The sequence below is a fragment of the Cetorhinus maximus genome, chromosome 16 (assembly GCF_964194155.1).
Source record: "Cetorhinus maximus chromosome 16, sCetMax3.hap1.1, whole genome shotgun sequence".
Lineage (NCBI taxonomy): Eukaryota > Metazoa > Chordata > Chondrichthyes > Lamniformes > Cetorhinidae > Cetorhinus > Cetorhinus maximus.
Window position 1 is genome coordinate 68,413,184 of NC_135894.1, and position 14,828 is coordinate 68,428,011.

The 14,828-nt window shown below is 40.1% G+C and overlaps 1 protein-coding gene across 6 annotated transcripts in view; it reads right to left on the reverse strand.

Moving 5' to 3' along the window:
- The window catches only part of gpr156 (G protein-coupled receptor 156), a 117,021-nt gene that overhangs the window by 25,646 nt on the left and 76,547 nt on the right, over nucleotides 1–14,828 (reverse strand). For 5 of the 6 annotated variants that reach the window (XM_078559972.1, XM_078559971.1, XM_078559975.1 and 2 more), the window contains 2 exons: nucleotides 7,332–7,456; nucleotides 3,679–3,817 (listed from right to left, as the gene is read on the reverse strand). In XM_078559972.1, the coding sequence (XP_078416098.1) occupies nucleotides 3,679–3,817; nucleotides 7,332–7,456 (264 nt within the window). Of the gene's footprint in view, nucleotides 1–3,678; nucleotides 3,818–7,331; nucleotides 7,457–8,430; nucleotides 8,661–14,828 lie in introns of all 6 variants that reach the window. The other variant, XM_078559976.1, reaches the window with a different exon arrangement.

Genomic DNA, 14,828 nt, shown 5'->3' on the forward strand with positions numbered 1-14,828 from the left:
GTGCACGCGCAAAAGAGTGCAGCAATCTCCCTGAGGCACGGAGCTGCCTGAGGGAGATTGAATGGATATGAAAATAATTAAAGAATCGATTAAAAAATTTTATTCAAACATGTTCCCTCATGTGATTGTGTCACATGAGTTGGGACATGTTTCTAAAGGTGGGAATATTTATTTATTTTATAAAAGCTTCAGGAAACCTCATCCCGCCCATGGATGAGGTTTCCTGAAAAACGCGAATGCTGCTTGGGCTTTTCACCTCCCCGCCAACCTTAAGTTTGGACGGGCAGCGTTCTTGTGCATTTTAATTAATTTCTTAATGGCCTTAATAGGCCCTTAACATTTCAGCGGGCACGCAGCTGACTATGGTGCACGCCCGCTGAATGAAATATCGTGATGGCGCGCAATGACGTTGGGACGCACGCCTGATGTCATCGCGCGTCATTTTTTGCATCGGTGCATCGGGCTCGCCCCCGCACGCTGACTGGAAGATTCTGCCCATAGATTCAAACAGACCCCTGGCAAAGCACACTCTGGACAGTCGCATTCAAAATGAGTTTCTTTCAGCTCTGGGTCTTTGCAGACAATGGCTTGAGGCTTACAGAGGCTGGAGGCTTTAGATCTTAGAATCCCTCTACCTTTTACCAACAGTCTTCTCTTCCTTTATACATATTTTCCTCTTTGAATGCAAATTCTCATCATATCATGAGAGCCAGGATTTTTCACTGAGTGGGTGGGCGCATGCTTGACCCGCTCGAGCGTAAAATGACACGCGATGACATCGAGCGAGCGTCCCATCATCGCACGCTTGCGCAATATTTTGGTCGGCGCGCACGCGTGGGAGTTGGCAGTGCACCTGCCAACAATTAAAAGGCCTATTAAGGCCATTAACAATCCAATTGATTTAAATATTTCACTACCCATCCAACCTTACGGTTGACGCAGGCAAAAAGGCCAGGCGGCATATGCACTTTTTGCGAAACCTCATCCACGGGTGGGGTGAGGTTTCGATCCGTCATTAAAAAAAAATAGAAAAAAAATTTCATCCTAATTTCTCAACAGTGTTACACGAGGGGACATGTTTTTTTTAAACACCTTAAAATTCTTTATTTTTTATTTTCAAAACTGTTCAACTCTCCCTGAGTTGTCTCAGGCATGTGTGAAGTTCACGCTCACCATCCTCCTCCCCCTCTCACACAGGCGGCGCTGAGCACTCCAGCACGCGATTCACACTGGGTGGGCCTTAATTGGCCCACCAGCATGAAATCGGGGTCCGGCCCCGATTGCTCGCAGGCGGCGGTCGGCTTCCCAACTGCCCCCACTTGACGAGGGCTAAATTCTGCCCTAGGTTTTTTGAACTTTACTCTTCTAACAATAAAACCCTTAAGTAACACCAATTTTCTTAGTAAGCTTTAGAAAAAATGAACACATTGTTTGGCTTTTCTGGCTAGGTGTGATATTTCACCCATTCTTTTGAGTGGTTTATTTAAAAATGAAAATTTCCCTCTTTACACTTCACCTTGTAATTTACCAGATTAACATTTCAAACTTGCTTCTCTTCTATACATCAAAGCCTCTAGACCTGCTGGCTTTAATCCAATTCAGACACAGACACAGTCATGCACATAGATACCACTAGAACTCTACTTTAAAATAATTTCCAATAACATTACAGACATTATTATATATTCTTGACAATTTATTAATTTACTATTGACTTGTGCTCTATTAATTCACTGCCAATTTCTGATCTATGCACTGATTAGTTTGTTTGTGCCCACTGTTCTGTTACTTCCTGTTCCATTACTGGGGCTGATTGCTGGTTTTGTGTTATGTGCAGTTGTCCTGCAGCACTTATCAGTAATGTTTCATTGTGTGAATGATTGGTCATACATAAGGTGGAATGACTGATGAAATTTAATATAAACAGATATATTATATGATCAAATTTGGGAGGATGAGGAGAAGCAATATAAACGAAATGCTCCAATCTTAAAAAGGTTCCAGAAATAGAGAAACTTGAGAGTTTACAGTCACAAATCTTTGAAGATGGCAAGTTTATAAAAGCTATTTTAAAATGCATACCGAAACTTTGGCTTTATAAATTGAAACATATGCTTGCTTTTATAAATATAGACATACAGTACAAAAGGAAGTTGTGTTTTTTTTATAAATTACATCACTGGCTAGGTTGCAGCTAATATATTGTGTTTAATTCTGAGCATCACACTTTAGGAAGGATGTCAAGGCCATGGAACGAACGTAGGGAAAGTTTCCCAGCATAATACCAAGAATGAGAGACTTGAATTGTGCGGAGAGATTAGAGAAGCTGAGATTGTTCTTTTAAAGCAGAGCAGGAAAAGGGGGGGGATATAAAAGATATTCAAAAAATTGAGGTTTTGATACAGTAAATAAGGAAAAATTGTTTTCACTAGCAGGAGAGTTGGTAACTAGAGAAGAGATGCAATATAATTAGCAAAAGAATCAGAAAGGAGTTGAGGAGAATTTTTTTGTTACATAGCAAGTTATGATGATCTGGAATACACTGCCTGAAAGGGTGGTAGTTTAAACAGCGACTTTCAAAGGGAATTGGGATGGATACTTGAAAAATAACAACACTTGCAGGGCTTTGGGGAGCAGGGAAGTTGGACTAATCAGATGGCTTTTTCAGAGCTGATACATGCATGATGTGCCAAATGGCCTCCTTCTGGTCTCCAAGTCTCAATGAATGGTTTGTGAGGGATGAATTTTCCTGTTGTGAGGGATGAATTTTCCTGTTGTGAGGGATGAATTTTCCTGTTGTGAGGGATGAATTTTCCTGTTGTGACTGAAGTATTAAACAAAGTCAGATCTTTTGTTGTAATTTAAATTCTCTGTTTTAATCCATTGATGTTTTATAGTGACAGGCTCTGCTGTTTGAGGGTGTGTTTATTTATAAGTGTTTATTCTGTGGGAACATTACATTGAAACTTTAAAGAAGGTACAGACCTTTATTTCCTATTCACACTACTGGATTCCAACTGGCTGTAGAGACAACTTGTGCTGCACAATTTAATTTCATCTTGAATTAAATTCACCTTTCAATTTTTATAAAAGGTTTTCTCTACCATTTACTGTGTTTTACATTTTTTATATTTTCGAAATAACTTTCCTTTATTTCCAACACCTAAAATATACAACTACATCAAAATTTTCTCCATTAAACCATATAATCCTTCTCTCAAATAGCAGATTTTAACTACAATTATCTGCATGGAATTCTAGCCTGAAAATATTAACACTCGCACAATACTGCATGATAAAAAGAAATTGGCTTAATCATTATAAAATCGGACGGCTTCATACCATACTCTACTTCTGGGATAAAAGGGTTTATCCCTCAACTCTATGTGAGATATTCTCGTACATATTAAAGTTTCTCTATTCTTTGTTTCCATTTTATGTCCCATAGATAAAAGATTATTTGTTTCATGCTCCAAAATAATTGAGAGAATGATGCTCATGCTGAAGACTTGCACAGCAGTTAGCAGCTTTGCCAGTGTTGCTGTATGACTGGTTGATGGGTGAGATTAAATTAGGGCAAGTGTTTTTCTTACTCACATAAATATTGTGCACTGATAAAACTCTGAGTCTCAGAGTAATCATACATACATCACTGCATAGTTCCTCATGTTTCCTCACCTGGAAAATCAGCTCGACTGACATTTCCACTGCAGCTGTTTTTCCTTCCACAATCCCGAACATGTATCCACTGACATAAGTGAAAACACTTCCAATAATTGTTACAATGTTGAGGTTTGGACTGGACATTTTCACAATCCTGGTAGAAATAATTAGCAAAAGCAAAGCCTTGGTGAAATCTTCATATGATAGAACAGAATTGTAAGTATTAGCATGACAAGTTCTTGAACAGCAACATTTTTTATTAACATGCACTGCATTTTTAATATTTACACTACTAAAATCTAGTTTCCTTAATCTGAAAGCCAAATTCCAGAACCAGGTTTTCTTTGTGGGCTTATGATTTTGCTGGCAGATTATAGGAGCACAATTTAGAAGTATAAATCGAGACTTGGTTCATGACATTGTATTTTTGATATATATTAATGACCTGGACTCAGATATACAGGGTATAATTTCAAAGTTTGCAGATAAAACAAAACTCAAATGCAATAAACAGTGATGAGAATGGCAACAGGCTTCAGGAGGAAATAGACTGGTGAAATGTGGAGGCACATGTCAGATGAAATTTAATGCAAACAAGCACAAAGTTATTCATTTTTATAGGGATAACAAGGAGAGGCAATACAAATCAACTGATACATACACCCGCTTTGAAATTGTTACTCGAGTCTTTGAAAGCGGCAGAAAAAGTTGAGAAGGCTGTTAAAAAGGCAACCTCGGATTTATAGATAGAGGCAGGGAGCCCAAAAGCAACAAAGTTATTCTGAACTTTACTCCACTGGGGCCTAACAGTGCTTCGTTTTGTGTCCAGTCCTGGGCACCACACTGTGGGAAGTATGCTAAAGTCTTCTGAACAGTGCAGGGGAGATTTACCAGAATGGTACCAGTGATGAAAGAGTTCAATTGTGTGGAGAGACCAGGGGAACTGGGACTGTTCTCCTTCCAGCACAGCTGGTTAACAGGGGTATTCAAAATCATGAAGTGTTTTGATAAAGTAAATCAGGGGAACTGTTTCCACTGGCAGAAAGGTCAGTAACTAGAGGGCACAGACTTAAAGTAAAGTATCAGGTCAAAAGAAGCAGAAGCGCCATGAGGAAAAAAGAAGCTTGTGCAGGGAGTTATGATGATCTGGAATGTACTACCTGAAAAGGTGGTGGAAGCAGATTCAGTAATAACTTTTGAAGGGAATTTGGAGAAGCATTTGGTGGAAAAAAGTACAGGGCTACAGGGAGAGTGCAGGGAAGTGGGACTTAATGGACATTCCTTTCAAAGGTCTCCTTTGGTGCTGCATCAATCCACTAAAGCAAGTTTTCTGCCCAATGAAAGTATAAATGCACCCCTAGGAGTGTGTTCTTCAGAATAATAAGGGTACAGCAGTGCAGTGGCCTTGGTTCTGAGATTATGAGTTCACAGCGTTCTGAAATTCAATTCAAGGTCATTTTTGACCATGGAATCCCTAAATTATTCACTAATGTTCTTCAGGGAATGGAATGAGACACCCCTATACAATCTGATTTGCACGGGACTCCAGTAGTTGAATGAATCCTAATGCCTTAATTTGTTTAAAGAAAAAGCACTCAAGGCAGTGTCAACCACCACTTTCTCAGGGCAATCAATGCTACTTTGCTAGAGTCGCCCACATCCCAATAACAATTTTTTTTAAAACCGTGGCTGTAATAATTAGTATTACACATGCATTGTAATATGTATTTACCAGAAAATCCAGTCCATTGTCATCATCATACAATTTTTTAATGAAAGCTAGAGCCGTTATTACCCGACTAATGTAACAAATCTTATGTAGTCCTATCCATTGGAAATCTAAGTTAGTCAATAGATGGCTAATAGAAAAATAATAGAAAAAGTAAAATGACAATTTCTGAATTTCAAATTTCTCTACGTTCATTTACTATTTGTTCTCCTTTTGAAAAACAGGTCATTTAAGGATATATTTCACCTCTCTTCTATTTTTACTTAGTTCTGTTGAAGGGTCATTCGGACTTGAAACGTTAACTGTGTCCCTCTCCGCAGATGCTGCCAGACCTGGAGTTTTTCCAGGTATTTTTGTCTGTTTTGGATTTCCAGCAACCGCAGTTTTTTGCTTTTATCATTTAAGGATAGACTGCTTTAAATGTGACATTTGTTCTATACTAAGATTTTCGTCTTAATATGGAGAGAAGGGAGGCTTTTTTGTTGATTTATGAAAGATGTTGACATAACGGAGTTTGAAATAAATGGAAATAACAGTGAAACTGTACTGGGTCTTACAGCATCAATCTAAAGTTTAAAAATTGTACAGTAGTTGATTTTTTTTCCAATTTATTAAAGGAAGGGTTTTGCCTTAATTATGAAGAAATCATATAAATTTTGGAAAGAGACAAAAGCAAAATAATACACCAATGGTGTAAGAGATTAGAGATAAGAGAGGAAAAAGGAAAAATTAAAAAAATAGTTTTTCACCATGTCCTTTTTAAAGCACTTACTAAACAATAAATGAGATCATTTTGATGTCGTTCTGTCCGTAACAGTCCATTCTATTATTTTACCTGATAGTATCAACCCTGTGAGAGTTAACCTTTTAGAACAACTTTTTTCTTTGGGCTAGCATTGCTTATCCCTAAGGCACGCCAGCGGAAAAACCAGCAACCAACCCAAAGTGGCAGTCAGAAGATCAGCAATTCTAGATCCAAATTGAATCAGGCTAACATTGGGCTAATTCAGTAAAAGAAAACAGACATTTTGCTTATAGCTAAACTGTGTTTCTCCTTGCAAGAAAATGGTGCCTCGTGCAATCAGTGGGACCCTGCCTTTTCTAGATGTCATTTTGTACATGCTTGATGCAATTTTGTGAGTAGAATATGATGCACCACTGTTATTCAGGGCTCCTGGGAAGTGATTTCAATTTATTTTCAATGTTGCCTTGTAATCTTCCCAATACGTCTCATGTCCACGGTGGCCAGTAGCTATAGCTATAAGTGCAATGGTCCACTTAATCATATTAGTGACACTGGTCACATACCCATCCATCCCAAAAGCAAACAAAATTGTTGAGAATAAATTTAAACAAATTATGTGATTACATGGTTCTGGAATTTTTTCAGGTCAAGTCAGATTGAAAAACCTTCAGCCCCCTCATGCTAAACGTAAAATGGTAAAGTGACAAAAAGACTAAATAAAATCTCTTAGTTCCTTCTAGTCTAGATGTTTTGTTCACTTTATTTTAATGCTAGTATTAACATGTTTGTAATAATGCTAATTGAAAAAATCCAAATCTACCTCTGTTTCTATTTCTCTTGCTCGTGTCTCTAATTCTATTTCTCTTTCTGCCTTACTCCTCTCTCTCTTCCTTTCCACTATCTTCTTCATATGTACTAACAGACAGAATAAGTAGCTGACCATGCAACTCTAGGTGTCTGACCTTGCCTTTATTCAAATTACAAAGATACTTTATGATCTCCCTAATCTGAGGGCATTAAGGTTAATTGCTCAAGTCAGCACAGGCCAGCGACTGAACCTTGGTCTTTTCTAATCAATATAATTCACTGTCAATTAACTCACTTACCTAATGAATTGGCTAAGGAGGGGATGGGGAAGAATTAGATCTCAAATTTAAAACAGGTGTTAGAAATGCATTATTTTACAAATAGTACCTGTTGTTTTTGAATTTGATGGTGAAGATAAGAAAGAAAAGTGCTAGCAGAATCCCACATGATAATAAGGTGCACATGATTCCAAATAATACAGGGGAGATAGTTCTGACTTCAGACATTACATTCTGTCAAGAAAATTATAGATGTTATTAAATACAAACATTGTGATCACAAAAAGCACTTACTCATTACTGCAAATATTAAAGATATTTGATAAGTACTCATGTAGCAAAATTATTCTGAACGAGCAAACACCATCAAAAATCTTAATATAAAAGTTTATGGATTTGAGGCAATTTTTTTGTTATTACCAACTGGACTGTGGCAGTAGCAGAGACTAAATATATTTCCTCCATTGAAATTCAGCATCAAATGCTTCAGATCAGGTCCAGTCCCTCTAGTCTATCTGGGAAATACAACTTAACCTTTGCTAACAAGGAATTTAATAATTTGTTTGCAGTATCTCGGTCACATTTCCTCCTTTATTTCAGACAAGTTACAGTGTTAAATCATTCCTTTACCCTGTAGTGCACATCATGTACCAGTCCAACATGATACAAGGTACAAGTCTCGATACCACATTTAAGCATTACTTAGTGACTTGGTTGATGATAAAGAGCTCACAGCAGATGTGCTGGAGCTCTCATCCCATTAGTGGCCTTCACATTTTCATTCTGGCAGATTAAGATAAACACAAGAAAGTTTGTGCACTGGTGGCACTGTCATGATCAGATAACCATGTGGTTGCCTTTCTGAGAGTTAGCACAGGGATTCTGTAAAGTCCTGTGAGTCAGATCTTTGGGTACAAGCCAGCATCCTCCCTGGCATCATGAGGCTAGAGACACACCTCAAATCTCGCATGGTCATAGCTGTCTAGGAAATCAAGTGCTAGCTAGCTGCATCATACAGGTGGTGAGTGGAACTATTACAAGGGTAATATTTAGCCGTAAGCATGGTCACAATGTCACGCTGCAGGCTGGCATGAATAGCTAAGATCCCCGACTATTTCTTAAACTGTAACTCACACCTAAACCTGACAGACATTACATGGAGGCCATTGAAAAATGCACCGGCTTGGAATGACAACAATGAGGCTCACCATTAAAATCTATAACATCCACAGAGAACAGACCTCAGTGCAGCAGCATCAGGAGAATAAACAAAACTGCAAAATCGATACTCATGAGGCCACATGATATGATCCTTTGACGTAAGTCTAACATGTGAATTGCCCAACCATCATGTTGATAGAGCAACTGGCTTTGTTCATGTTGCTTCTGTGGACATAAAGGCAGCTTACTGACTGAGGTTGGGTGAAATACCATAGACCTGAGGGACATGACAGAAGATAAGTGAGGAGGGAGGGGGCATCTGTTATACTTGGATGACATCGGAGCATTGCATCACATAGAAGAGCCATTCACTAGTTGAGACTATTAGAAAAGCAAAATATATTTACAAACATGCAAAGTATATACAGTGAGTGAACACCCATGCTACCCTTATGCTCTCAGTACTTCTTCATTTTCCTTATTTTACCACTACGTCTGACTGCATCCCCAATCTCTGCAGCAGAGGTGGAGACAGTCTGCTGACTGCTATGCCCTGGTGTCTGAGATTACCTTGGGGGATGTCCTCTGGAGGCCCGAGGCCTGGAGGGCCCAGGCCTACTTTGGGCCTCCTGCAGTGAGGCAGGTACACCCTCCTCAGCCTGAGCAGCTGGAGTTGCTGGGGTCACAGGCAGAGGAGCGGCTGGACAGCCTTGGGGAGTCCTGGGTGGATTGCCCCAGGGTGTCTGGCTGATAGTCCTCCTCCCTGTGGATGCCTGAGGGCCCCTTCCTGACTCCTTGAGGAGAGAGGGCTCCTAGAGGGAGGTCGAGGTGACCCGTCCCCCTTCGCCTAGCCACTGATGGATCCCACTCATGGCTAGAGTGATGATGTGCAGGTCTAAGCGCTTTTCCGGCACAGACTGCTGGATCCGGGTCTCCATGGCGGACTCCACCCCTCCAATGGTGACCTTGATGCACTCACATGTTGGTGCTATAACATCAGACAGAACGTGGACAGACTCCTCCATCCTCTTCTAATCTAGTTACAGCCGCTGACAACCCTGCCTGCTGTACCCTTGCCCATCTTTGGAGCCTCAACATCTCTGTGAGGGCCAATTCCAGAGGCTCATCATCAGACTCAGCAGGGGACTGGCCTCCAGCAGTCCTCAAGAGTGTCGGTGACCTTGGCTGTCACTGCCTCCACCTGCTGTGGACCCGTTTCTGTGCTGTGCTCATAAGATGGTGACCCTGAGCCTTCTCTAGAACTAGGTCCCACCGAGGGGGATGTGTGTCTGTGCTGGCGGAGGATGCAGGTGCTGAACTCCCTGGCAACCTCCTGCCAAGCCTGTGTGGTGAGATTGGTGGACCTCCGGCTCCCATCATGAGGGTAGAGGACCTCCCACCTGTCCTCAACTGCCTAGAGGAGTCTCTCCAGGCACCTGTCGCTGAACTTTAGTGTGGAGCACTTGTCTCTTCATGGGTGGCCATTATTTGCCACAACAAGTCCTGTGTCATGAAACTAACATTTTTTTTTCATTATATTATTGTGGTTTATTGTAAAGTAGGTTTATGGGTGTGAGTGTGGATGGGTCTGTCTTATGATTTAATTGAATTAGGGTCAGATAGACTGCAAGCTTAAAAGTATCAAAAGAAGGAAGGGGTAAAAGGCATTTGAAATGCTAATGAGTAAACATGGATGAGGTCTTAGCATGTAGGGTGTGAAGGAAATTTGCATTTTTAGATAAGTGAAGAGTTGTTTGGGTTTCAATGGGATGATAGGATGTTTACAATTAACAAGATAAGCAAGGCCAAGGCGTATGTTTATTTTTCCCAAAGATACTGACTATATTGGCAACATGAAAGATTTTTATATTATGGGAAAAGTAAATTTCCAAAGACATATAGAACAATGAAATTTACAGATTAGAGAGCAAGAAATATATATAAAGAGAATGGAAGGCTATGTTGTGGGGCCATGTAATATCTAAAAGGGCCATGTAAAACAGCCTTGGGGAAACCTGCAGCACTTTTGAAGAAGTCTGTTCTGTCCAGTAACCAAAGGTGGAGGAAAGCCTTTGGAATTCCACTGTCGAGTGGGTGCTGTGGTAAACTTGCTGGCTTGCTATTTAAATTTAAAATTTAATTTGGTCTGTTGCCTTAAAGAGGGTGTGTAGTTGGGAGTCTGGTTAATGAGGGATTTTGGGATTTGTTATAATATTAAGTAACAGTAATCTTATGTATGCGCTTGAAATCTTTTCTTTTGTTAATAAAAATTTTAATTTAGTTTTTCAAATCTCTAAAGGTGTTAGAGTGGACTCATTACGTCTGAATTCAGTGCACACATCTTGTGATAAATACAAATTGCAAAACCGTTGAGATAGCGTGGCCAAGTTTCCCTTGTGGATTTGGTCCACCTGGCACACATCACTTGCCATGTCATAATACCTGGCCTGCAGAGAGTGAATGTGTGTGTGGATGCCTTTTAAATATGGGACCCAGAACTTTGACCTGATGAGGTAACGGACGAATCCCAGCCCGCCCCACCATGCGATACGATGAGCCACTTGTTTATGCATATATAATGAGGTGAAAAGCAGACAATCTGGCGCAGCACACTGGCTTTCCTGCCCGCCACTGCATTTGTTTCTGGAGTGGAAAATTCTTCACTACAGCTTATAAAGACTTCTGCTATAAACTCAGTTTTACTAGTTCCCTTATTTTACAAAATCTTGAAGGTTCATTCATTTTTCCTGAAATGAACCCAAGGGTATGCCACAGACTTCCGGAATTCACTTTAATTCTCCTTAGCGTTCCAGCTATCCACCGGGGGAAGATTTCCTGGGGGTCTTTCCTTTGCCTTTTTGACCTCATGACCCCCCATCTTTTCTTTACAGACCTTGGGACTGGATACCTCAGCTGCTTGACCGGATTGCCGGCAGATACCGAACTCCCCTCCCACATCTTTCCAGGCAAACTCTGCTGACTCCTTTCTGCCACAAAGCTCTGTGAGGAGCAATGTAGATTTCTTCCACAGCTGCAAGCTAGAACAAATCTTCCAGCTGCTTTTCCCTCATGAAATCCAAATTGAGATAGAGCCCCATCCACATTCCACACAGTGAAAGATGGAGTTAGTATTTTCTCTGCTTAAAGCACAGACCTAACTGACTAACATTTATTTTCTTTGGCTCTCCCAAATCAGTGAACTACAGCCTGCACCTAGATCAAAACTGCAATTGCCTCCTCTGTTTGTTCCCAAACTGAAATTCTTACTTTTGTCAGAGAACGCACACACAAATTAAACAAAAGAACCTTCTAGCCCCACATCCCATTTCCATGTCAATGGAAATTCTCAAACAGAAATATAAACAAATCATTTTACCTCTAATACAAATCTTTGATTCTGCAACCCATATGAATAATTTCTATCTCTAATGGAGTTTTACAACCCTCTTTCCCAGGATTTCAAGTTTTCAGCTTCTTCTATGGAGATAATGATAGACACTCTGGCTTTACCAAGAGTTCCAGAAGTAGGTCATTCAGTGTTTGCACTTCTAACTCTGACCTTGTAAGATAAACAAAGGTTAATTGAACCTAGGCTCGTTTGATTTGCCTTTACATTAGGGTAGATTGTCAATCACAGGGTCAAAATCCTGGAACTCTGTTCCTAACAGCACCGTGGGTGTAACTACACCGGATGGACTGTAGCAGTTCATGAAGGTGGCTTGCCACCAGCTTCTCAAGGGCAATCAGGGATGGGCAATAAATGCTGACCCTTCCAGTGACACCCACATCCTGTGAAAGAATAAATTTTTAAAAAGTTTCTTAACCAAGCTTTTTCTCATTTATCTATAGTTTAAAACTTTAATTCCTAAAACTGACGTTATATTCTAAAAATGTGAATTAAGAACACATTTTTGTCACATCTGTATGTGTGGGGGTTAATTAAGGAAAGCCAACACAGATTTGTTATGGGCAAATTGTGTTTAACCAACTTGATTGAGTTATTTGATGAGACGATAGAGGGCTGATGAGGGTAATGCAGTTAATATGCCGTATACGAACTTCCAAACAGCATTTGAAAAAGTGCCACCTAACAAACGTGATAGCAAATGTGAAGCCCATGGAATTTAAAGCACAGTGGCAACATGAATATGAAGTTGGCTAAGTGAGAGGAAACAAAGTAATAGTAAATGTTTGTTTTTCAAGAAGGGCATACAGTGCGGCTCCCCCAGGGTCAGTACTATTAATCTATATGAATGGTACAGAGTTGGTACAGAGCACGATTTCAAAATTTGCAGATGACATAAAACTTGGAAGTATTATGAACTATGAGAAGGATAGTGATAGACTTCAAGAAGACGGGCTGGTGGAATGGGCAGACAGGTGGCAGATTAAATATAATGCAGAGAATTGTGAAGTGATACATTATGATGTGAAGAATGAGAAGCAATATAAATGAAGGGCTACAATTCTAAAGGGGGTGCAGAAACAGAGAAACCTGGGGGTTTTATAGTCTGAAATTGTTGAAGGTGGCAGGGAAGGTTGAGAAAATGCTTAAAAACACATACTGGATCTTGAGCTCTATATATAGAGGCATACAGTACAAAAGCAAGGAAGTTACGATGGATCTTTATAAAATGCTGGGGGAAAGTTACTGGACACTTTGTTCCAGGAGGCAGTCGCACCCCTTAGGCCAGGTACTTCAGATTTGATCCATGGTCAGAGACAGGAGCAGGTGACCATAAGAGGGGCAGGTATGGGTTCCAGAAGGTAGCAATGAAATAGCCTCAGCTCTTGCAATAATCCAACAGGTTCGGTGTTCTTGCAGCTCATGTGGATGAGAGTAGGGACTGCAGAGACAATGAGCAAACTGACCACAGCACTGTGGTGTAGGGGGAGTAAAAAAGAATGTATTTGTAATATGAGGCAGCATAGTTAGGGGGATAAATACTATCCTCTGCAGCCAAGAGCGCAAGTCCCAAAGACTGTGTTGCCTGCCCGATGCCAGGATTAAGGACATCTCCTCAGAGCTGGAGTGGAAGGAAAAGGATCCAGTTGTCGTGGTCCACATGGGTATGACATAGGTAGGACTAAGGAAGAACTTCTCCTGAAGGAGTATGAGCAGCAAGGGGCTAACTTAAAAATCAGAACCACAGAGTTAATCATCTCTGGATTACTCAAGAGCAACGAGCAAATTGGCATAGGGTAACTAAGATCATAGAATTGAACACTTGGCTCAAAGATTGGTGTGGGAGAAATGAGTTTTGATGCATGATACATTGGTACCAGTACTGGGGAAAGAGGGAGGCATACCATTGCGACAGCCATCACCTGAACCTTGCCTGGACCAGTGTCCTGGCAAATCATAGGGCTGTAGAGAGGGCTTTAAACTAAATAGTTTAAACTAAATTGTTTAGACTAAATGGGAGGTTGCAGGGGGAAGGGTTCATATTGAGGAGAAATTTAGAAAGTTGAAGAGAAAGGACAAGGCAATAGTGCAGGTGTAACAATACGGGTAATGATAATCAGAGTGTGACAGGAAGGGACAGAGCATACAAACAGAAGAGTAAACAAACAAATAAGGTCAGAGAAGGGAAAAATGGTGAAAAGACAGAACTAAAAGTTCTTTATCTTAATTCATGCAGCATTCATAATGAGGTGGATGAATTGATAGCACAAATAAAAATAAACAATTGTGATATGATAGCCATTAAAGAGACGTGGTTCAAAAATGACCATGTCTGGGACCTGAAAATTCAAAGGCATTCAACATTTCGGAAGGACAGGAAGAAAGGAAAAGGAGGTAAGATAGCTTTGTCAATGAAAGATGAGATCAATACAGTAGTGAGAAATTATCTTGATTCAAAGGATCAAGATATCAAATCAGTTTTGATTGAGATAAGAAATAGAAAAGGAAAGAAGTCATTGGTGGAGTAGTTTATAGGGCCTCTGACATTAGTTACACTGTAGAGCAGAATATAAGTCAAGAGATAATGAGGGTTTGTAAGAAAGGTACTGCAATAATGGTGGGAGATTTTAACCTTCATATAGATTGAATGAATCAAATTGGCAAAGGTAGCCTGGAGGATGAATTCATAGAGTCTAATTAAGACAGTTTCTTAGAACAATAGGTTAGGAACCAACCAGGGCACAGGCCATTTTAGACCTGGTAACATGTAATGAGACAGGATTAATTAATGACTTCAGAGTAAAGGATCCTCTAGGTAAGAGTGATCACAACATGCTATAATTTCACATTCAATTTGAGGGTGAGACATTGGGTCTGAAAATAGTCTTAAATTTAAATAAAGGCAATGACAAGGGTACGAAGATGGAGTAGGCTAAAGTAGAATAGGAAAACAAGTTAAAAGGTAAAACTGTAAAGAAGCAGTGGCAGACATTTAAGGAGATGTTTCATAACTCTCAATAAAGATATATTCCATTCAGA